Source organism: Nicotiana sylvestris, chromosome 8 (genome assembly GCF_000393655.2).
Source record: "Nicotiana sylvestris chromosome 8, ASM39365v2, whole genome shotgun sequence".
Taxonomy (NCBI): Eukaryota; Viridiplantae; Streptophyta; class Magnoliopsida; order Solanales; family Solanaceae; genus Nicotiana; species Nicotiana sylvestris.
This window is the reverse complement of record NC_091064.1, coordinates 11,783,088-11,809,003: the sequence shown is the minus strand read 5'-3', so window position 1 is coordinate 11,809,003 and position 25,916 is coordinate 11,783,088. Positions and strand designations below refer to the sequence as shown.

The following is a 25,916-nucleotide window of genomic DNA, read 5'->3' as shown; positions in this document are numbered from 1 at the left end:
GCCCGCTAGCCATATGCTAGGAATTAGGAGAGACCAAATACGCCTTGAGAGAAGTTTGCGAAGGCACTTGCGGGAACCATTCGGGGGGCATAATATTTTGTTCGGAAACTAATCAAGGCTTGCTATTATTGGATTGAAATGGATAAAGATGCTAAGGACTTTGTACGAAAATGCGATTAATGCTAGAGACATGCCCCGATGATCCATCAACCGAGAGAAATTCTCCACTCGGTATTGTTCCCGTAGCCATTTATGAAGTGGGGAATGGACATTATCGGTCCCCTACTATGGGCACCCGATAAAACTCAATTCACACTATTCATGATTGATTATTTTTCCAAATGGGTCGAGGCTCAAGCATTCGAGAAGATCCGAGAGAAAGAAATCATTAACTTCATCTGGGACCACATAATATGTTGATTTGGGATATTGGCCGAAATCATTTGCGATAACGAAAAGCAATCCGTCGGCAGCAAGGTAAATAAATTCTTCTAAGATCACAAGATCAAGAAGATACTATCGACACCTTATCACCCTAGTGGGAACGAACAGGTAGAATCAACAAACAAGACCATACTTCAAACCTGAAAAAGGGATTGACCGGTGCAAAAAGGAAATGGAAAGAGACCCTATCCGAAGTCCTGTGGGCATATTTTATGACTTCAAAATCTAAGCACCAGGGCCACCATATTTTCATTAGTCTATGGAGCCGAAGCCTTGATACTAGTCAAGGTGGGAGAACCGAGCCTCAAGTTTCAATATACAATAGAAGAGTCAAATGGGGGAGTCCATGATCACGAGCCTAGAACTATTGGATGAAAGGCGGGAGGCCGACCTAATCTGGTTACCCGCCCAGAAACAACGAATAGAAAGGTAATAGAAAGGTATTACAACCGAAGAGCCAGTCTCCAACACTTTCAAGTCGGGGATTTGGTGTTGAGGAAAGTAACATTACACACCAGGTACCGTACTAAAGGAAATTGGGATCGAACTACGAAGGACCTTATCGAGTTGTTGGAATAAAGGCTCGTATAAACTCGAAGCGGGAAATGGCGTGCAACTACCGAACAATTGGAACGTGGCACACTTAAAGCAATACTAATGCTAAGGTGCGAACTCAATTACTCTTTTTATAAACTGGACTAACATATGTAGGTAAACAGCCAAAGATGGATGTGGCTATTAGGTTTGAAAGCACGCGTTGCACTCTTTTTCGCTTGAACCGGTTTTGTCCCAAAATGGGATTTTGGCAAGGTATTTAATAAGGCAACCGTAAAACATTCTAACTAAAATTCGAAGACCGATTTCAAATTGGAGTCAACGATTATTCGCTTCAGGTCAACAGTATCTGAGCCCTCGCGAGTTCGGCCTCGAATACTGGGGGTCACCACCCTCGGCTTAAGGTCTTTAGCAAGGGCAAAAGAAAATTAGTATACTAAAAGCTAAGACTTGGTGGTTAGGATTCATTGTAAGGGCCAAACGGTTGTATGAACCGTGCCCACATAGTCACTATAGCCATGACACGAGTTTTTATGTGCTTTCGATCGTGTACTTTGCATACTAAGAAATGAAAGAAATTTTTGCTTTGCTATTACGCATTTTTGCTTCTTCGATGCCGGATCCTAGATCGGATGGGCTACCCCTACTCGAGGACTATCAAGCCCAAGGGCTACCCCTACTTAGGGACTATCTAGCCCAAGGGATATCCCTACTCGGGGACTATCGAGCCCAAGGGCTACCCCTACTCGGGGACTGTCGCTCGATGAATATTCGGATGACCCGGGCTACCGAATCCCGGAAGCACCAAACCTATTAGGTGCTGCCTAGATATAAAAGGCTACGACCGCTCTAAAAACAGCTCGGAGATGTCCGAAGCCCGTAACCAGTAAGTAAGGCCTTTATGAAAATTCGAAACCTACTAAAAGCTTACCCTTGGCAAAAACATCATCTAAAATCACTTAAGCATCTTGTTAACCAACGGTCTCACTGAGGGTCCAAAGCCACGAGTAAACAAAGTTGCATCGAAGTCAGACTTCGTTCAAACTTTCGAAATAAACAAAAAAAATTACACAAGGAAAGACAAAAAACTAAAAAAGTACTAAGGCATCTACTTTGGTCTTCACCGGAGCCCGACTCATCACCAGAACCATCAGAGCCCTGAGAGCCCTCGGAACCGTTGGAGCCTTCGGCAACCTCAGGCTCGTAGAGCTCCTTTGTCTCGGCTTGAGCCTCTTAGCTTCTTCAATATCGGCCGATAGTTCGAAACCTCAGGCATGGATCTCTTTAAGAACCTTTCTTCGGGACAGGCGCTTCATGTATTCAGTCTTTATCTTTAGGTGGGTCTCGGCTGCCTCCGCATCAGCCTTGTACTGGGCCACCATTTCCTCAGCATCAGCATAGATTGTGTCTAATTTCGACCTCAGTGCCACATATTCTCTTCCGAGAGCATCCCATTACGCGACGGCCAAGTTCAGTTGTGCCCAAAGATCATCATTCCGCCGAGACCACTTGTCGGCTTTGTCCTTTGCCACCCCAAGTTGGATCTCGATCTACGCTAGTATCGCCTCGCAGTTTCCTTCTCCGAGGCCAGCAGGTCCATCCTGACCTTCCATACTTCAGTCGTGGCCTTGACCTCGTCCATCTCTTCCTGCAACTGGTCGATCCGGTCTATCTTTTGTTGGACCTGCAAAGTTGTATTGTTAGTCACCACAACTAGCTCCCTTTTTTAGATTCAAAGACTTTTACCTTCTTAACCAGGTCGATGTGTTTCCACTTCAGGGTCGAAGTCTCCTTCTGAGTTTTTTCTAGCTCGGCCTGAAGAATCGGGAGGTCTTTAAGGGCTTTGTCATGTTGCTCACTAAGAAGCCTGTATATGTCCTTCTTCCGGACCTGCTCTTTGAGCTCAAACTCGAGCTGGCTAATTTCCAAGCGGAATCGGATGAAGCGTTCATGGTGAAGCACTAAAGCCTATAAAACAATGAAAGTAGTAAGAGACATCAAAGGAAAACCTAAGCGGGATTAGTAAAGGGGCATAAAAGTGTTGACGCCTTACCTGGTTCAGCGCCTGCTGCGCCTCATTGAAAGGACTTGTAGGGCCTACCTTGTTTGTATTTGCCTGGTCCTCCTCGGTCACCGAGTATCAGAGATAGTTGGCTACACCCACCAGAGCATACAGGACCCGAGCATCCTCCAAAATTTTGAGAATGATCGTTATCTTGCACCTGGGGTCCACACTCGGCACGGAAAATTGCTTCACTAATTTTGGGCCCAAACTCAGTCCGCCAGCTCCCTAGGGCACGTCTTTCTTCGAGATCTCCAGGTGACCCAGCCCGAAATATTTCCTCTAATGTGAACATGTCCATGCCGTCGAAAAAGGAGTTGAAAGGATCATCTGAACCTCGCGCTCCCTCACTTGACTTTTCTTTGCCCATTTATGCCTCTTCGAGCATGGACTCGGTATAGGAGGGTGTATCCATGATGTAAATGACACCGGTAGCCTCCTTCGGAACAGGAGCGGCTCCCTGGGAGGTCACGTCCTCCATCTCCCCCTCAGGTTCCCGATCCAGAAGGGGATCTACCTCATCGCTTGCTTTTCGGGCACATCCCTGAGCCGGTAGAGATAGTCAGGGTCTGGTACCCTCGACTTGGTACTCTTCTTGAGTTTCTGGGACCGGGTGGCTGCCCACTTCTTCCTCTTCCCCTCAGGGTCCGGGGAACCCGAGGAATTTTTCTTTTTCTTCTTCTTCTTCTTCTTCTTCTTCTTCTTCTTCTTCTCCTTCGCGGCAGCCCCAGCCTGTTTCGAAACGGAGGGATCGGCAAGCAAGGATGGATCCTCGTCCTCATCTAGAGGCCTAAGTTTGGTGGTCTTGGGCAGACCTATAAGAAAGAAGGGAAAGGTTAGCATTGTATAATTTAGGAGCGTAATGGTAACTATTCAGTGAAAAACATCACCATGAGAACGAGCCTCCCATTTGCCATTCGAAAGTTTACGTCATGCACGCTCGGAGTACGACATTTGCTTACAAATCCCCTCGATCCACTGCTTGAATCGGAGAACTGCAGCTGGAACTTGGGCAACAACTACACGACCACAAACACAGGCGATGAGAAAAAGAAATAAAAGGGAAGAAATACCCAAAAAGGCAATACTTATGTGATGCATTCCACTCCTCGAGGAACGGCAGAAACTCGGGGGAAATTAGGTCTTTGGTTTTCACCCAAATGAACCTCCCCTGCCTGCCTCGGTCTTGGTCCTCGTCAATGCTAGAGAAAGGAGCGTTGCTTGTTTGGCGAACAAGCTTGAACAGTCCCCCTCAGAAGATTCAGGGACTGTATAGGCAGAGTAGGTGGTCGAGGGTGAACCGAGGAGATTCAGTGTTGTTCACAAAATGGTGCAAGAGGATCACAATCCTCCAGAAGGATGAGTGGATTTGTCCGAGGCACACCTCGTACCTCTTGCAAAAAGAAAGAGCTACGGGGTCCACATGGGCGAGCATGAAGTGGTAAGTGTAAACACTCAGATACCCCTTCACGTGAGTAGTAATATCGTCATTGGTCCTAGGGATGACCATGTCCTTGCCCTCCCACTTACAGTCTGGTCGGACTACGGGTAGGGTTTCTTTAGTGACGGAGCATATGTATCTCCATGCTCCCTCGCCTCGGTCTTGTTGACTAGAGGCCTTCTCGACCTTGAAGTCATCCCCGATAGAGCATCCCCAGGTATGAAGCTCTTCATGGGGGTTCTCGAGCCACCTCGACATTTGCGGCCGGGTGGGAAGATGAGGGGGTGGCCTGCTGAGGCATTGACTTGGAAGTTTTAGCCATTGTAATATGGAAAATATAGATTTGAAGAAAAATATGAAGATTTGAAGATAGTATGAAGGTATGAAAGTCTGGGATGAAGGTTCAAAGAAGAAGTATGAAGATGAAGATGAAGATGAAGATATGAAGCCTCAATGAACAATGTATGGAGATATGGAAAGATTAAAAACCGGTAGAATGTTCGAAAGAAAAATCTAGAACCGAAAAGTGAAAGAAGTGAAGTGGGTTGAAGTTTTTATAGGGGAAAGGCAATCAATGCGCAACATTTCGCATTCGAAGACAGCTAGCCGATGACCGACACATGTCCGAAGTCTGAACGATGCGACTAATGGGACGTTTCAATTTACCCGTCATCTCAGTTATGACATACAAGGGAAGAAACCAGGGTTCATCTTTTCGTTTCCCATCATTCCGGCAAGCCCACTCTCCGAAAAATGAGGGGACCATTTGTATACGGGTAAAATCGGGGACAATGCATACCTCGATTTTCCAGTGAAGAAGACGGGATAAGGGCACGGACACACGAGATTGAAATCGAGGTTGGGAGCCTTGCATACCGAGACCCATGAAAGATAAATGATGTGCTCATCATCGGGCGTGATAAAGCAACGCTCCCCGGACCTGAAACGAGCTCTAAGACCTTGGGAAATACGGCTAATGGTTACGCACGACTAACAGAGGGTCGTGATATCCATATCTAACTGACTATCACGGCGCAGATCTCGCCCGATGTCGGTCACAGATCAGTAATAAATGAGAAAGAAAGATTTTTACCTTTTTTAGACATGTACTAGGGATGAAACTCTCTTACTATATAAAGGGAAAGTTTTTCTTTCATAAGACACATTGTAACACTCAAACCAAGACAGTACAAACTCATTTTTTGCTTTCTAGCTATTGAAAAGTCATTACTTTATTGTTTGTTCTTCGTTCACAATTGGCTTCGAACCAAGTGTCCGATCGAAGGCAAAACTATTGTTCAAAGGAAGTGTCTTAATTGAAATTGTTTTTTCATATGATATGATTTGAAATCTAAATTTTGTGATTCTTCGTACGACCTCCAAAATTGAGGAACGTTAAGAAACACGAATTTTGTGGTACATCATTAAATTCAAGGTTCACTGCAACTTTTTTTAATAAGTGAAAGGATCATAATTACGCTCGCCCATATCTTCTAACCTATAAATATTTAGTCGCACTCGAAATTTATATTAAATTTAATAATTTAACATTAATAATTCAATATTAATAATCCAATATTAAAATGAGAATATGTATCACTTAATTATGTGTAAGTAATAAAAGTGTATGTGAAAGACGCATACCTTATGTCTATTAATTTGTCATAGATATTGGATGCAAATAAATTTTTATCCTTAAAAAACAGAAAGAATAGGAAGAAACTAGAAAACTATTTACTGCAATTATTCAATCAGTTTGCTTTGGTTTTTGACAGGACTCCGAGAATAGAAAGAAGTCTAAAAAGAAAAAGGATTCCAAATTAAAATATCAAGAGGTACAACCCCCCCCCCCCCCACACACCCACACACACGCAAATCCAATTATGTGCCATGTCGTACCAATCTTCGTATAATTGATATTTAAAATAGATTTATAAACTTTAGGTGACTAAATTATCACATTAAGAATAATAATTATTTTTTAAAAAAATATGACATTTACCGACTAAAACTATTATCTCATAAATTAAAATAGATTTTCTGCTTTGAGACCTTTTTTCTGCTAAATTTCAAAAGTGACCAAAAGTAAATGAAATTAACCAGAAACAAACAAAACAATAAGTACAAAACAAAATTTTGATAGTGAATGTTTGAAACAGACAAGTACTGATTAATTTTGAATCTTCCGGACTCACATAAGCTTATTTAGACCATCTCACCCTAACACCAAATTTCACATCAAAATGGTATAACACTAAATTTACTTCAACCATTACACCATTTTTTACACCAAAAAATAATATTTCTTCTCTCTATTCTATATTATATTATTATCTTCTATTTAAATTTTATTTTTTATTTATCCTCCTTTGATGTACTTTAATTATAATGTATTTTTATTTTATGAATTGTTAATTTTCTTTTTTAAATTTTAGTTTTCACTTTTCAATTTTAGCAACATTAGATATCTTACATTTGTATTTTTTATTTTTAAATACTGATTATATTTCTTTTTATGCAATTATAATAATAATAAAATTAACTTATAATTTTATATAAATAATATATATATATATATATATATCAAAAAAATAGGATATAAAATTAAAATTATAAAGATCTTAATATAAAAATTAATTATATATACAAGATATGATAAATTAAAAGTTTAAAAAATTAAAAAAATAAATAAAATAATAATAAATTAAATTTGGTGTGATGAATAGTGTTGCACCAAATTTGATACAACACTATTCATGCACTATAATGGTGCAAGATTTGATGTTCCATTGGAGCGAAAAAACATCAAATTTAAATTTGGTACAAAATTTGGTGCAGCCTTGGAGATGGCCTTACACACCACCCCTCTCCTCTCTCACACACATACAGTCAACAAAAAATCTAGTGTCCAAGCACACAAATTTAATTCGACAAAATTAACAAAAGACAAAGAAAACAATATGGGTTATTTTTTAGTACTAAAAAGTGCTATTCTCTTTCCAAAATAAGAAGTTTCTTTATGAAGAAATTCGACCCCTTTAAATCCATATATAGTTTAAGCTCTTGTATAATTCATCCTCAAGAGAGATAGCTTCAAGTATTTTGCGTCAGTAATCCAAAAAAATAGGAAAATCAACAATGATGTCATATATCATAATGAAACGGTGTGGGTAAAATAGAGACTCACATCCGGTATCTTATGTGATAAGAATGTGCCATCAAAACTTTAAGATAAAGTTTATAGAGTGATTATTAGACTAACTATTTGTCATGACCCCATTTTTCCTCCGTAGGATGTTGTGACGGTACCTAATCTCTAAGACTAGGTAAGCCTAATAATTATACCAAATAACTGAATATTAAGCTGAAACTCTATCTCCATATCTGAAACAAATAAAAATTCAATTCAAAAGGATTACAAATCCCAAAATACGGTAGAAATAAGTCACAAACTTCTAAGAGAAATACTAAATGTCTCTATACATCAGAGTCTAATGAAGATAAGGGAAATCAACATCAAAAAGGTAAAGGGAGACTACGAGATCTGCGGACGTAGGCAAATATACTTTGAAGTCTCCACGTAATCTCTGCTCACTGATAGCAGGACTAGTAGGAGGTACATGGGTCTGCACAAAAAGATGTGCAGAAGAGTAGCATAAGTACACCACAACAGTAGTGACGAGGCCATATCAGGATCCCACTGGAATAAAAAGGAAATAAGGCAGAAGATATATTATAATATAATGAAAGACTGAGAATTTAACAATGAGAAATTTCAGAAGGAAACAACACACGAGTAAATAACAGGGGCGCTCCCGAGGTAGTGCCTCATAGTCCCAAATGTAAATACGCGACAGGGGATCTCCTGAGGTACCACCTCGTAGTCCCAAAAGTAAATATGCAGTAGAGGATCTCCTGAGGTACCACCTCGTAGTCCCAAAATAAAATACATGACTCATAACTTAAGGAGCAACGAATTTACAACAAGAAATCCTACAATTACGGACTGAATACAAATCAAGAAAACTGGTAATTCAATTAAGCATGTTGCACAAATAGCAAGTGAGAGTTTTAAACAAGTAGGCATGTGACATTAGGCTAAACATGAAGACTATACAGGCTAGGGCAACTCAGTTAAGGAATTAAAGGAGAACTACTCAGCAAGAATAATATTTTTCAACATATAACCCGTATACGCACTCATCACCTTGCGTACACGTCGTTCACATATTTCAATTATCACAACAGTAACAAAACCTAAGGGGAATTTTCCCCATACGATGTTAGACACGTCACATCAAATCAAGCTCAATCAATCAATAAGAATGTCTTTTCCTCGACTTTCCAACTTCGAATGGCCCAAAACTATCCAAAAGCAATTACATACTATAAATATAACTATAATAAACTAATCTAAATAAATAAATCACAACTTTAACAAGAATGTAGAAAATCGCCCCAAAAAGCAACCCAGACCCATGTCTCGGAATCTGGTAAAAGTCACAAAATACGAAAACCCATTCGATATCGAGTTCACCCATACCAAAATTACTCAAATCCGACCACAAATCACCTTTTAATTCCCAAAAAAATCGGTCTAAGAACCTTCACCATTTCCCCCAAAATTTCACACTCCAATCCTTAATTAATGATGAAAATAATGATAGATTAGTGGATATTAATCAAAAATGAGTGTAGAATCCTTACCCAAATATTTTCTCTGATAGTCCCTCAAATTTTCGCCTCAATCCGAGCTCTTTAAGTCTCAAAATGAAAATGAGATCAAACCCTCGATTTAGTCCTTTTTTTTGCCAAGAGATTTCGCTCCTGCGAGGGCTTAGTCGCATCTGCGGCTCCGCACCAGCGGAATTTCCATCGCAGGTGCAGCCATCACTTAGGCCCATGAACCTCGCTTCTGCAGCACCCTAAGTGCACCTTCGCTTGCGTTTCTACGAATGGACATCCGCATGTGTGCTTCCGCTTCTGCACTCCACCGACCGCACATGCGGTCCCTGCTGGCTTGATTCACTCTCGCTTCTGCGGCTCAAGGGCCGCTTTTGCAGCGCCGCAACTGCGGTCCAAGGTGCGCAGGTGCGATTACACTAGATACTGCCAAGCTTCAGCAATCTAACATAACTCCAAATCGATCCATTAACCATCAGAACTCCACCCGAGGCTTCCGGGACCTAAACAAAAAATACCAACAAGTCCTAAACGATCATACGGGCTTAGTCGACCCTTTAAATCACATCAAACAATGTTAAAACACGAATGCTACATCGATTTAAGCCTAATATACATTACAACTTCAAACTTCTACATTCGACGCCGAAACCTATTAAATAAGGTCCAATTGACCTTAAATTTTACACAAAATTCATAATTGACATTACGGACCTGCTCTAACTTCCAGAATCGGAATCCAAACCCGATATAAAAAAGTCTACCCCCGATCAAAGTTTTCAAAATTCATCCAACTTTCCAACTTTCGTCAATTGACGCCGAAATGACTTACAGACCTCCAAATCAACATCCGAACACACTCATTAGACCAAAATTACCCTACAGAGTTATTGAAATCATCGAAACTCCATTCCGGAGTCGTCTTTACACAATTCAAACTACGATCCATTCCTACGATTTAAGCTTCCATATTAGGGACTATGTGTCCCATATGACTCCGAAACCAAAAACCAAACCTCCCGGCGAGCCACATACCCATGTAATGAGATGGAGGAAGCAATAAATAGGGGTTCAGTGCTAATACTCTCAAAACAACCGGCCGAGTCGTTACATACTTCCCCTCTTAAAACAAACATTCATCCTAGAACGAGTATAGAGACATATCTTAAGTGGTGAAAAGATGAGGATAATGGCTTTGCATATCATGTTCGGTCTCCCAAGTCGCCTACTCAATCGGATGAGCCCTCCATCGAACTTTCAGTGAAGCAATGTTCTTCGACCTCAACTTTCGAACCTGCCTATCCAAGATGCCCATCGGCTCCTCAACATAAGATAGATCCCTTTCCAACTGGACTGAGCTGAAGTCTAATACATGAGACGGATCACCGTGATACTTCCGGAGCATGAAAACATGGGATGCTAGATGAATTACAGAGAGACTAGGTGGTAGTGCAAGTCTCTAAACCACCTCTCCAACCGTCTCAAAAATCTCAAGAGGCCCAATATACATATGACTCAACTTGACCTTCTTTTCAAACCTCATAACACCCTTCATAGGCGAAACACGGAGCAAGATCCGCTCCCCAACCATGAATGCAACATCACGAGCCTTCCAATTCGCATAACTCTTATATCTAGACTGGGCTATACGAAGTCAATCCTGAATCAATTTAACCTTCTCTAATGCATCCTGAACTAAATCTATACCTAATAGCCTAGCTTCACCCGACTCAAACCAACCCACAAGAGACCGGCAATGTCTAGCATACAAAGCCTCATACGGTACCATCTGAATGCTTGACTAATAATTGTTGTTGTAGGAAAACTCTGCAAGTGGAAAAAACTAATCCCAAGAACCCCCAAAATCCATCACACATGCACGGAGCATATCCTCCAATATCTGAATAGTGCGCTCGGACTGTCCTTCCGTCTGAGGGTGAAATGATGTACTAAGCTCCACCTGAGTACCCAACCCTCGTTGTAAGGCTCTTTAGAATCATGATGTAAACTGCGTACCTCGGTCGGAGATGATAGATATCGGCACGCCATGAAGCTTGATAATCTCGCGAATGTAAACCTAAGCCAACTGCTCTGAAAAATAAGTAGTAACCACAGGAAAGAAATGAGCTGACTTGGTCAATCGATCCACAATCACTTAAACTGTATCGAACTACTTCTGAGTCCGCGGGAGCCCAACAACGAAATCCATAGTGATCTGCTCCTATTTTCATTCTGGAATCTCAAACTTCTGAAGCAATCCACACGGACGTTGATACTCATACTTTACATATTGACAATTTAGGAAACGAGCTACATATTCTACTATGTCCTTATTTATTCGCCTCCACCAATAATGCTATCTCAAGTCCTGATACATCTTCGCGGCACCCGGATGAATGGAGTACCCTGAACTGTGAGCATCCTAGAGAATCAACTCGTGCAAGCCATCTACATTAGGCACACATAGATTGCCCTGCATCCGCAATACACCATCTTCTCCAATAGTGATCTCCTTGGTATCGCCGTGCTAGCATATGGGGGTCATCATACTGATGCTCCCTGATACGATCATAAAGAGAAGACTAAGAAACCACACAAGCCAATACTCAGGTTGGCTTGGAAACATCCAATCTGACAAACTGGTTGGCCAAGGCCTGAAAATCCAAGGCTAAAGGTCTCTCTGCTACCGGTAGATATGCTAAGCTGCCCAAGCTCTCCGCCTTGAAACTCAAGGCATCGGCCACCACATTGGCCTTCCATGGATGATAAAGAATGGTGATATCATAATACTTAAGCAACTCCAACCACCTACGCTGCCGCAAGTTAAGATCCTTCTATTTAAACAGATGTTGTAGACTCCGGTGATCGGTGTATACCTGACAAGGGACACCATACAAATAATGCCGTCAGATCCTCAAGGCGTGAACAATAGCTGCTAACTCGAGGTCGTGGACATGATAGTTCTTCTCATGCACCTTTAGCTGTCTGAATGCATAGGAAATCACCCTACCGTCCTGCATCAACACCGCACCGAGACCAATGTGTGACGTATCACAATACACTGTGTAGGACCCTTAACCGGTAGATAATACCAACACTGGCCTGTAGTCAAAGTTATCTTGAGCTTTTGAAAGATCTCTTCACACTCCTCGATCCACCTGAGTGAAGCATACTTCTGGGTCAATCTGGTCATAGGTGCTGCAATAGACGAGAAACCCTCCACGAATCGATGGTAATACCCCACCAAGCCAAGAAAACTCTGGATCTCCGTAGTTAAGCACGGTCTGGGCCAAATCTGCACTTCTTCAATCTTCTTCGGATCTACCTTGATCTCCTCACTTGATACTACATGATCCAAGAATGCCACTGAATCTATCCAGAACTCACAGTTTGAAAATTTTGCATATAATTTCTTCTCCCTCAAAGTCTGGAGCATAGTCCTTAGGTGCTACTCATGATCCTCCTGACTCTAGGAGTCACCAGAATGTCGTCAATAAACACAATGACGAAAGAGTCAAGATAGGGTCGTAATACACTGTGCATTAAGTGCATGAATGCTGCTGGGGTGTTGGTCAGCCCAAATGACATCACAAGTAACTCGTAGTGATCATACCGAGTCTTGAAAGCAGTCTTCGGGATATCTGGCTCCCGAATCTTCAACTGATGATAGCCTGAACGCAAGTCAATCTTGGAAAACACTTTGGCACCCTGTAACTGATCAAATAAGTCATCAATACGAGGCAACGAATACCTGTTCTTCACTGTAACTCTGTTCAACTGGCGGTGATCAATACATATACGCATAGAACCATCCTTCTTCTTCACAAACAAGACTGGAGCACCCCAAGGTGACACACTACACCGAATGAAGCCCTTATCAAGCAACTCTTGTAACTGCTCTTTCAACTCCTTCAACTCAGGGGGAGCCATACGATATGAAGGAATAAAGATGGGCTGAGTGACAAGTAACAAATCAATGCCAAAGTCGACGTCCCTATCGGGCGGCATGCCCGGAAGATCTGCTGGAAATATATCTGGAAAGTCCCTCACTAGTGGAACTGACTCCACGGTAGGATTATCAGCACCGACATCCCTCTCATAAGCTAGATACGCATCATACAATTGCTTAAACATTCGCTGAGCCTTTAGAAATAAAACAACTCTGCTAGGAACATAATCTAAGGTACCTCTCCACTCTAACCGTGGTAATTCTGGCATAGCTAGCGTCACGGTCATGGCGTGACAATCAAGAATAGCATAATGGGGCAACAACCAGTCCATGGCCAAAATAATATCAAAGTCTACCATAGTGAGCAATAATAAATTAGCTCTGGTCTCAAAACAACTAAACACGACCGATACACACGGTTAACAACAATAGAGCCTCCCACGGGTATAGACACATAGACATGAGAACTCAAAGAATCACGGGATACGCCCAAATGCGGTGCAAAATAAGATAACATATAGGAATAAGTGGAGCCCAGATCAAATAAGACTGTTGCATCTCTATGACAGACCGAAACAATACCTGTAATGATAGAGCCGGATGCAACTGCCTCCGTTCGAGTAGGAAGAGCATAATATCTAGCCTAGCCTCCCTTTCTAGGGCAACCTCTACCTCCCTGACCTCCAACTCGAGCTGGCTGAGCAGGTGGAGTGGTAGCTGGTGCTATTACCATAGCGTGAGGACCCACTAGAGCACGTGGTGACTGAGAAATCTGTGGAGGTATACCCCTCTCGAGTCTGGGGCAATCCCTCACCACATGACGAGTGTCCCCGCACTCAAAATAAGCTCTCGGAGGACGTAGTTGTTGTGGCTGGCTCGGGTTTGATTGGCTGGACTGACCGCTAAAAGCACCCCGTGTAGGAGATTCGCTAGACACTAGCAGTGCATAATAGGGAGACTAGGCTTAGGAGTGGCCGGAGCACCGTTGGCGGCTGGAAGTGTTGAATGAACGGGGCGACTCACATAGTCCCTACCATGACGAGCTGCAGCTGGGGAACTAGTACCACCATATGTTCCAGACTCTCAAGACCTCTTGGCCTCTCTCTTCTTCCTCCCCCGAATCAGTATACCCTCCAACCTCCTAGCAATCCCCACAACCTGTTGGTATGCGATGTCCATCTCCAACTCTCGAGCCATACTAAGTTTGATGTTGGGGTTGAGCCCCTCGATAAATGGATGGACCTGCTCTATAGTAGCAACCAAGGTAGTTGCATGCTTAGCCAAATCACTGAATTAAACCGCATGCTCTAACACAGTCATAGATCCCTGGCGCAACTGCTCAAACTCTGCACGCCATGCATCTCTGAGGCTCTAGGGAACATACGCCCTCAAGAACATATCCGGGAACCGAGTCCAAGTGAGTGAAGCTGCCTTGACCGGACCATCCAACTCATATGATTGCCACCACTAATAGGCCGCTCCTCTAAGATGGAACGTAGTGAAAGAAACCCTACTAGACTCCGCAATACCCATAGTACGGAGGATACAGTGGCACTCCTCAAGAAAACCCTGTGCATCCACTGATTCCAAGCCACTGAAAGTAGGAGGATGATACTTCTTGTACCTCTTGAGCCTGAGCTGCTCTGCCTTAGAAACCGCTGCTCTAACCTCGGGCTGAACTGGAGCTACCGGCTGCATCGGTATGATCTTTGGAACCTGGTTGACCTAGACCCGCTGCTCCAGGGTATAAGAGGAGGGAGTCTGTGCTTCTCCCCCAGCCTGAGATATGGCAGGAGCAAGTGGGATCAACCCTGCCTGAGCTAAAGTGCTGAACATGCTCAAAAATTAGGCTAGAGTCTCTTGAAGAGCTGGTGCAGTAACAGGCGTCTCAGGTGCCAACGCTCCCACTAGAGCTATTGGTGGCTCCTCTGTAGTAGCTCGTGCGGGTGCTTTGGCTGCACCACGTGGACATCCTCGGCCTCTACCCCGGCCTTGGCCTCTCGCAGCTCTAGGAAGGGGCGTGGGTGTCTAGTCATCTGATCCAGCCGTACGCATCCTCACCATTTGTGAGAGAATAGAAGACAGAAATTTAGAGTCCGAAGTAAAAGTCTTACACGATAAGGAATCAAAGAAGTGAAACAGTTCCATAGCCTCTCGAAGATAAGTACAAACGTTTTCGTACCGATCCGCGAGACTCTACTAAACCTGCTTGTGACTCATAACACCTATGAACCTAGAGCTCTGATATCATCTTGTCACGACCCCATTTTTCGTCCGCAGGATTTCGTGACAACACCTAGTCTCTAAGACTAGGTAAGCCTAATAATTATACCAAATAACTGAATATTAATCTGAAACTCAATCTCCATATCTGAAATAAATAAAACTGCAGTACAAAATGATTACAATTCCCAAAACCTGGATCAACACAAAAAGATGTGCAAAATAGTAGCATGAGTATACCACAATGGTACCCAGTAAGTGCCAAGCCTAACCTCAGTAAAGTAGTAACGAGGTCAGGTCAGGGCTCTACTAGAATAAAAAGAAAACAAGGAAGAAGATATATTATAATATAATAAAATACTGAGAATTTAACAATGAGAATTTTCGGAAGGAAACAACACATCAAATAGGAGTAAATAACAAGGGCACTCCCGAGGTACTGCCCTGTAGTACCAAATGTAAATACGCGATAGGAGATATCCCGAGGTACTGCCCCGTAGTCCCAAAAGTAAATACACAACTTATAACTTAAGGAGCAACGAATTTACAGCAAGAAATCCTACAATTAAGGATTGAATACAAATCAAAAAAACAGGTAACTCAATTAAGCTTGTTGCATAAATTACAAGTGAGAGTTTTAAACAAGTAGGCATGTGACATTAGGCTAAACATGATGACTACACATGCTAGGACAACTTAGTTAAGGAATTAAAGGAGAACTACTTAGCAAGAACCAAAATTTTCAACATATAACCCGTGTATGCACTTGTCACCTCGTGTATACGGCTTTCACGTATTTCAATTATCACATCAGTAACAAAACCTAAGGATAATTTACCCCACACGAGGTTAGACAGATCACTTATCTCAAATCAAGCTCAATCAATCAATAAGGACGCCTTTTCCTAGACTTTACGACTCCGAATGGCCCAAATCTAGCCAAAAATAATTACATACTATAAATATAACTATAAGTATTTAATCTAAATAAATAAATCACAACTTTAACAAGAATGTAGAAAATCGCCCTAAAAAGTTGACCTGCGCTCATGTCTCGAAATCTGGTAAAAGTCACAAAATACAAAAACCCATTCGATATCGAGTTCAACCATATCAAAATTACTCAAATACAACCTCAAATCGCCTTTCAATTCCCAAAAATTCGGTCTAAGGACCTCACGATATTTTCCCAAATTTCACACTCCAATACTTAATTAAATGATAAAAATAATGATAGATTCGTGGATATTAATCAAAAATGAGTGTTGAATCCTTACCCAAATGTTTCCTCTGATGATCCCTCAAATTTTTGCTTCAGTCTGAGCTCTCTAAGTCCCAAAATGAAAATGAGATCAAACCCTCGATTTAACCCTTTTTCTGCCCAGAGATTTCATTCCTGCGAGGGCTTAGCCGCATCTGCGGCATTTCCATCGATGGTGCAGCCATCACTTAGGCCCATGAACCTCGCTTCTGCGACACCCTAAGCACACCTGCGCTTGTGCTTCTGCGAAGGGACAACCGCATATGTGCTTTCGCTTCTGCGCTGTACCGACCACACCTATGGTCCCTGTTGGCCTGACTCACTCTCGCTTCTACGGCGCCGCACCTGCGGTCCAATGTGCGCAGGTGCGATTGCACCAGATACTAATAAGCTTCAGCAAGCTAAAACAACTCCAAATCGATCCGTTAACTATCCGAACTCCACCCGAGGCCTCAGAGACCTCAACCAAAAATACCAAAAAGTCCTAAAATATCATACAGACTTATTAAAGCCTTTAAATCACATCAAACAACGCTAAAAATATGAATTGCACATCGATTCAAGCCTAATGAACTTTAAAACTTCAAACTTCTACATTCGATATCGAAACCTCTCAAATAAGGTATGATTGACCTTAAATTTTGCACACATGTCGTAATTGACATTATGGACCTATTACAACTTCTGGAATAGGAATTCGACCCCGATATCAAAAAGTCCACTCCGGTCAAACTTTTCAAAATTCATCCAACTTTCCAACTTTCACTAATTGACGTTGAAATGACCTACGAACCTCTAAATCAGCATCCGGACACACTCCCAAGACCAAAATCACCCTACGGATATATTGGAACCATCGAAACTCCATTCCGGAGTCGTCTTCACATAATTCAAACTACGGTTTATTCCTACGACTTAAGCTTCCATATTAGGGACTATGTGTCCCATATGACTCCGAAACCAAAAACCAAACCTCTCAGCGAGCCACATACCCATATAATGAGATAGAGGAAGCAGTAAATAGGAGTTCAGGGCTAATCTCTCAAACGACCGGACGAGTCGTTACACTATTATTTAGGGCCGACTATTGACCAGTCAAGAACTCACAAGCTTAGAAAATGAATGCAGCGGAAATAAGGATGCTTGTATGGATGTGTAGGCATACTAGAAAAGATAAAATTAGGAACGAAGATTTATTGGGCAAGATGGGAGTAGCCTCCGTAGTGGACAAGATACGGGAAGCAATATTAAGATTGTTCGGACATATGAAGAGGAGGAATGCATATGCTTCAGTGAGGAGGTGCGAGTGGTTGCCGGTGATAAGTCTAAGGAGAGGTAGAGGTAGACCGAGAAAGAATTGGGAAGAAGCGATTAGACATGACGCGAGACATTTTCAGCTCATCTAGGACATGACTCTAGATAGGAGAGCATGAAGGTTAAAGATTGGGGTAGAATATTAGTAAATAGCCGAGAGTTATTTTTCTTTTTTTTATGGGAGAACATGATTCTAGTTTAGAGCATCTTATATGGTCCCTCGTCATCTTATCAGAATATTAGTATTATTATTTTATTAATATTATCGTATTATCTTAATCTTTAATTTTATTACTGGTGTTGTTTCTTTTACTTTGGTTACCGTTGTTATTTTTGTTGTTAATACTTTTCTTCTTTTTTTTTTCCAGTATTTTCATCTTAACTTTTTTTATTCTTGTATTTTTCAAACCTACTTTAAAAATATTTTTCTTGAGCTGAAAGTCTATTGAAACCATATCTATACCTCACACAAGATAGGGTAAGGTCTACGTACACCTCACCCTCTCCAAACCGCACTAGTGGGATCTAACCGAGTATGTTATTGTTGTTTTTGTTGTTTATAGTTTAAGTTCTTACATATTAACGGTGTAAAAAGTATTTACCCAAATATATCGTTTATTAGATAATTACATGTAAGCCTCTTGATTAATATTAATTAATAATTTGACAAAATACTCCAACTAACCTATTTTTTTGGTAATTAATTGACTTTATTTACCAAGTAAAAATATATACATGAGAGACAAACGAGCAAACTACCCCACTGGACATGCAACCCTAGTTTGGTCCTTCTACAATTCTACTTTCCTACTTTTCTATCCTCTATCACTGTTTCATTGTATCTGGGTACCAATTTATTTTGGTCATAGTCCTTTCTAACCTAGGAAACATGGTGGCTCTAATATGGATTTCCTGAATAATCATTTTGACTATGCTTGTTGTTGTTCTTCTTTTCTGTTTGAAGATGACATTGTTTCTTTCCTGCCATATATAGTAAACTGCAGCAGCTAAAGTCATTCTGCATAAAGCTGCTCCTCCACTCCTTCCTTTTGCTACTCTTTGTATCAGTGCCAGTTCTTCTTGCCATTTCATCTTCTTCCTCTATATTCCTTGCCAATGCAGCACTTGCTGCCATATTGTTCCTCTCATTTCGCATTCAAAGAACAAATGTTGAACTATTTCAGTCCCTTGTTGGCATAGTGCACATGTGGTCTCTATATTTGCTCCCCATCTTGCTAATTTTTCCTTTGTTGCCAATCTTTCCAGAATTGCAATTCTCAATATGAATATCCATTTTTGGAAGTCCATAGTTGTTGCATATTATTTTCCTCCAAGTTACCTTCTGGAATTCCCCCCTGCATGGTTTTATACATTTGTTTGATTGAGAAGCTGTCTATCCTCTGCACCTCTTGTTCCGTGTAGCCAACATTTTCAAAATAGTTTTTTGCCTTGAAGATCTGTTGAATGACCCAAGATGCATTTTTAGGTGTTGTACTCTATACTGTATTCCCTTTTATGTAGTAAGCATTAACCCATTGTATCCATAACTTTTCCTTCTACTTGCATATGTTCCATAGTAACTTGCAAATGACAGCCTTGTTCCATAGTTCCACATTAGTAAAGTTCAAGCCACCTGCAACTCTTGGACATCACAGTTTTTCCCAAACAATCAGTGCCTTCCTAGTAGGCTCTGTATTCCTTGACCATAGGAACCTTTTACATATTGTATCAATGAACTGAATAATCTTCTTTGGCAATGTAAAGATCTGAGCCCAGAAGTTTTGAATTGCAGTCAAGACACTCTTTATAAGCATAGCTCTCCCTGCATATGACAGGAATTTTGATGTCCAACATTATATTTTGTTCAGCATCCTATCAATCAAAGGCTCACGTTGGATAATTGATAGTTTCTTTGTGCTTAAAAGGTACCCCTAAGTGTATATTAAAATTTAAAATTTAGTAACGATAGAAAACAACATTTAAAATGTGTATAGCTTAAATCAGAAACCATGGAATTCAGTCGAAAAAATGTAAAAAAGAATTATCGAAACACCCTTTATTTCCGTGTTTTTTTCGCGTCACACAATTGTCTTCCCAAAAGTCCAAACCTTTTCTCACTATTTGGGTCTGTTTTATTTTACATTGAAAATCAAAAAAAGTCTATGGTTTTTCTTGAGTTGAGTAATCTTGAAGATTAGTTGAATAAAAACTATACTTTGGGATTGAAATTCTCTTGGGACTTTGTCATTTGTGGTATTCTTTTTAGTTTGTGTGTTTTGACTGAGGCAATCAATTTCGCCGGATTCATCGGTTTCCGATGGCCGGAATAAAACTGATGAATAAATATCAAAACTTTCTATTTTTTGTTTATTTTTCCATATATAATAATCCCTCTGTCTTGGATACTTTTTAAAGTTTGACCTTAAAAATTATACTCTCTTCATCCTTTATTTATGCGGTTGTGTTCGAATTTTGAAAGTCAATTATTTTTTTATCGTGATTTTTAAAATGTTTTTTAAGTATTTTGAATTATCAATTATTGTGATTTATAGATTTTTTATATAGTTTTTAATGTAAATTTTATTTCAAAAACTTAAAAATTCTACGTTCGAATCTATAGCCAAAGTTAATTCACTCTCGATGATCGCAAAATACCACATAAATTGAGACTAAAGAAGTAGTATATTTTTATATTTAAAATTTAAAAATAATTTAATTTAAACTTTTATTTATCTTAATAAGAATAATTTAGCGTCATGCAGATTTATATGCTCAATTAAATGCTATCACATAAATTGAGACTATAGATTAATAAATAAATAAATAATACTTAACAAACATAGTATAATCCAACAAATGATTTCTGGAAAAGGTAGTATATATACAATCTTACTCTTAACTTGAGAAGGTAGAGAGATTATTTCGGTGACTCAATTTAAAAAAAAAAAGAAGCATTAACAATAAGTTATTTATTTATTTAATAAATAATTAGTTGTCCACAAACTTCAAAAATGGAGTTCCTGTATATAGACCGACCGGTTAATATTCTTGCCCGATAATCACACATATAAAGGAGAGGGAATAGAATTTAGAATCCCGTTTTTATCTCTTCCTCTTTCCCCTGTTTTTATACATCATTTGTTTTTTCTCTCTTTGTTCTTTGGTTGTCCTCTAATTCCATTCACAGAGTTTGGAGAGAGAAATATTAAAACTATTTTCCTTATTTTCTTTTCTCTCTTTCTCTCCCTCTGTGTAATTTGTTTCTTTTTTCCTTAACATAATTCTTATATTACCATGGATAAAAGCTCATTGCAATCAAATCTTGATTGTTTCCTTATTTCCACAACCCCATTTGTTCCATCCCAGTTTCTTGCTAAGGTTTGTATTTTTTTTCATTTCTTTTGGCTACCAAATTTATATGTGTAAATTTTTTGTTTATATGATTCTTCTTTGTGTGTGTGCAGAGTGAGATAAGAAACCTTAATAGGTTATGGCATCCATGGGAAAGGGAAAAGGTGGAATATTTCAAGTTGGCTGATCTTTGGAATTGTTATGATGAATGGAGTGCTTATGGTGCTGGAATTCCTATTAGATTGGATACAGGAGAAACTTTGGTTCAATATTATGTCCCTTATCTTTCAGCTATTCAAATCTTTACCAGCACTTCACCTGCTAACTTTTTGAGGTATACATTCTTGGTTTCTCAATTTGATCATAGCACTATAGTTTTTTTTTTTTGGGGGGGGGGGAAGGGGGGGGGGGTTCTTGCTTATCAAATAAAAGGGGCAGCCTGGTGATTAAGTTCCCGCTGTGCGCGGGTCCGGGGAAGGGTCGGGCGTCTATCGTAAGAGGCTATTTCCACGGCTCGAACCTATGACCTCCTGGTCACATGGCAGCAACTTTACCAGTTACACCAAGCTCCCCTTCTTGCTTTTCAAATGTGTTTATTGTATTTAAAATGGGAAAGTTTAATGCTTATGCACAAGGTTGAGCTGGTCAAAATTTGTAAAGGTGGTTTCTTGCCTTTTGTTTAAGTTAAACTTGTTTTTAGAATTGTTGTTTATTTTGGTGATCATGTTTTTTCTTGAAGTTTAGTCCTTCATATGATGCTTATACACCAGGTTGAACTGGTCAAACTTTGTAAAAGGTGGTTTCTTGCCTTATTTTGAAGTTAAAATGGTTTTGGAATTGTTGTTTATTTTGGTGATCATGTCTTCTCTTGAAGTTTAGTCTTTCATATGATGCAGTTGAACTGGTCAAAAATTGTAAAAGGTGGTTTCTTGCCTTTTAATGAAGTTAAACTGGTTTTAGAATTGTTGTTTATATTTGGTGATCATGTGTTTTCTTGAAGTTTAGTCCTTCATATGATGCTTATGCGCCAGGTTGAACTGGTCAAATTTTGTAAAAGGTGGTTTCTTGCCTTTTGTTGAAGTTAAACTGGTTCTAAAATTGTTGTTTATTTTGCTGATCATGTGTTTCCTCAAGTATAGTCCTTCCATAAGTTTGCTGTTTGCTCAGTAACAACTAGGTTCAACAATGGTAATGTAGAAAAATGATGATACTATTTTTTGTTTTTTAGGGAGGAGGCCGAGTCTGTTTGCGAGACAAGGGATTCTTTCAGCGATTCGTTAAGTGACGAGAGTGAGAGCGAAAAGCTGTCAAGGTGGGATGGATGTTCTTCTGAGGAAGGTGCAGTTGAACAAGATAGCTTAAGTAGAACGAACGATAGATTGGGCTATCTTTACTTTCAGTATTTTGAGAGATGTACTCCATATGGAAGAGTTCCTCTAATGGATAAGGTATTTCCCTCTTTCCAAATCATGTCATATTATGCAATAAGGAAAGCTGTAAATAGAAGTATTTAGTGTTACCATGTTAGTTTTAGTTGCTTTTCTTCTGCTTCTTACGATCTGCTAGTAATCAATGATTTATAATATTGACAAACGCTTCGGGCAACTGTGGTAGAATTAGATAAGTTTAGTTGTAGTTCGTCATGTCTCTATTCCAGTTTCTTCTCTTTGCCATTACAGTAGGGGTAATAAAAGATAGAAGTGAAACAGAATATTTGTTAAGATTTCTGTCCATCTTTGTTTATGCGATTATGATTTGATTAGAAACCTATGCTCTTTCTAAAACCAGCTCATGTTGCTTTCAGATTAATGGATTTGCTGAAAGATACCCTGGATTAATGTCATTGAGAAGTGTAGATCTTTCGCCTGCTAGTTGGATGGCTGTTGCTTGGTATAGCACCCTTTAGTCTTTGTCTCAGTCCTGTTTCTATGAAATGGAAGATGTTGTTTACGTCTACGATTATATCAAATTCAAGGTGATAAAGGGCAGCCTAGTGCACAAGGCATCCCGCTTTCATGAGCCTACCTACCCTAATGCAAGGATTAGTGGCTGCTTCCACGGCTCGAACCCTTGCCCTATAGGTCATCAAATTCAAGTCGATATAAAATAAAATCTTATTCTTATCCTCATTAGTGGTCAAGAAGATCTTTTCCTGTAACAAATTCTATATGATACCATGTCATCAATGCTTTTATCCTCTTATTATTGCTTAACTAGCTTCTTTAGTCGCAACCATCAAATAATGGAAAAGGGAATAAAGGAATGATTGGGTCACTAACTTTATTGAGCCGCAAAATGCAGGTACCCGATATATCACATTCCTATGGGAAGAACTATTAAAGACTTGTCAACGTGCTTCCTCACTTTCCACACCCTTTCATCTTCTTTTCAAGGTATTATTCCCTTTATCCTTTGAATGACTGAAATCACCGTTATTAATATCCCCTTTTCGTTTCCAAGCTTTATTCTTTACTTTTTGCCCGTGATTATACAGAATATTCTTACTCCATATCGTTCATCTTTGTCCAGATATGGACCTTGAAGATGACATGGAGAATGTTAATAGGAAAAGAAAGGAAGGAGAAAAGATCCCTCTCCCACCTTTCGGTTTGGCCACTTACAAGATGCAGGGCGACGTGTGGGTATCTGATAGGAGTGGACGGGACCAAGAGAGGCTGGTGTCACTTTTTAGCGTGGCTGATTCGTGGCTAAAGCAATTGGGGGTCCAACACCACGACTTTAACTACTTCATGCGTATTCGTCGTGGTTGAAAAAACTTGAATGATGAAATTGTCTTTGCACACTAACAAATGGAAGTGACTATCTGCAGTTCCGTTCTACTTTGGCCTCTTTGAATTGTCGATGCATCTTTGTAAAGGCGTTTGGCTTTTATGTAGTCCCTTGCTTTTCGCGAGCTATAGGATTGCAGTGATGCAGTCTTTAAAGCTCGCGACTTCTGTGACTACTTTTTGTATAGGAATGAGCCTAGCTTTTAAGGGATAAAACTCGAGGTGAAGCTAGAGATAAGATGTAGGGCTCTTGTAACTGTGGACTAATGAGCACATGATTTTAGATGTCAATGAAGTCCTTACTCTTTGAGTGAAGTTCTTGCACCCTCCTTTGATTCTGAAGAGCCTTTATTTGCTTAGTGAATCCTGTGCTTGATTTGTAAATTTTAATGCTATATGTGTCTCTGATCTTTGTATAGATTATCCCATTGTAAGTGGAGAAAGAACTAATCTATTAATTGCTAAACAGATAAATGGCAATAAAAAATATTACCATGGAAACTAGGATTCAAATTCCGAATTCCAACGGAGACAAATGGACAGTCTGGTGCACAAAGTATCCATATCCTATTCTAGTGCAAGCATTAGTGGTTGTTTTCACGGCTCGAACCCCTAACCTATAGGTCACACGGAGACAACTTTACTATTGCTCCAAAGTTCCTCGTCTAAATTCCAATGGAGACAAAAATCGGGAAATAGTCACAAATAGTCACTTTCAGCCCTTGTAATTGAAAAATAGCCATTCCCCGGAGTTTCAAATTCTATAATGTCTGGGAATTTCACTTGTGGAATTTGAAACTTTAGCACAACGGCTATTGTTCTAAGACAGGGCTGAAAAACGGCTAGAGAGTGCTATTTCTACCAAAAAAATGCTATTGGTCCGAACACCACCATTATAAATATAATAATAAAGAAAGGGCCAAGAGAAGATATTGGTGTTCACATTCAATGTCATGTTGGGCAGTGGACGAGGTTAAATGAATAAGTCACTGCTGCTTGCATCAGAGTAGGTTGCCTTTCTCTGAATCCTCCGTGAACGCAGAATGCTTTGTGCACCTGAAAGTCTAAAACCTGACGTGAGGTTGAATAAGTTAGTTGCATAAGTCATTTGGGAACAACCTCTAAATTGTGTTGGCCTATTTTTGCAAACTGCAAACAAAATTCAAGTTTTTCTGCGTAAAGGTATGGCTTTTCTTTTATTGAGTGAAGTAACAAAATGCAACTTACGGACTTTGTAGAGTTGCAGAAATTATCTTTACTCCAACCGAACACATCTATAAATATAAATGGCGAAGTTGCTTACCCTCAATGAGAAAATTTTAATAAATTACAGTGTTATCTGTGTGAATTGAAATCAAAATGTGGAAATAGCTTATAAATTTGAAAACGATAAATTTATTCATGGATAGTATTCGAACTGTTGATTTTTCACATAAAAACACCTAAATTAAATTTATGTGTAGACTATACCTCAATTATACCTTCCTATATGTAACAAAAGTACAACTCATAGGAAATATGAATTCTGGTGACTATATTTAATTTTCAATGGAACATATATACACAAATAGTTTAAAATCCCAACTCATGCAGTTACCCATATTTTCAACCCATTTACCCAATTATTTTACTCATTTATCCATTTTAATATAAGCTTTTTATAAGATCACCAAATTTTCCCACTTATAGATGGTGATGAGTACTATTTATCTTCCAAATATTTTTCGCATTTAAACTTTAATATATATATTTTTTACTAAAATACTATTTTTCTCACTTACAATTGAGGTACTTTAAAAAAATGGAATAATAAATATTATTAATTGATAAGTTTGATTTATGTA

The 25,916-nt window shown here is 39.8% G+C and overlaps 1 protein-coding gene across 1 annotated transcript; it reads left to right on the top strand.

The window, feature by feature from the left end:
* The first annotated feature begins 20,989 nt into the window (after positions 1-20,989).
* Positions 20,990-24,387, top strand: LOC104219069 (uncharacterized). Its single transcript, XM_009769704.2, has 6 exons — positions 20,990-21,310; positions 21,397-21,617; positions 22,512-22,731; positions 23,088-23,173; positions 23,585-23,676; positions 23,813-24,387. Exons 1-6 carry the CDS (start codon positions 21,227-21,229, stop codon positions 24,052-24,054), a joined length of 945 nt encoding a protein of 314 aa, XP_009768006.1. The 5' UTR covers positions 20,990-21,226; the 3' UTR covers positions 24,055-24,387.
* Positions 24,388-25,916: the final 1,529 nt, after the last annotated feature.

Excerpts from the sequence above, each read along its gene's own strand:
- LOC104219069 (XM_009769704.2), top strand. The coding sequence starts at position 21,227 with ATGGATAAAAGCTCATTGCAATCAAATCTTGATTGTTTCCTTATTTCC. Across the intron at positions 21,618-22,511 it reads TCACCTGCTAACTTTTTGAG|GGAGGAGGCCGAGTCTGTTT; the intron begins GTATACATTCTT and ends TTTGTTTTTTAG. Across the intron at positions 23,174-23,584 it reads AGTTGGATGGCTGTTGCTTG|GTACCCGATATATCACATTC; the intron begins GTATAGCACCCT and ends CGCAAAATGCAG.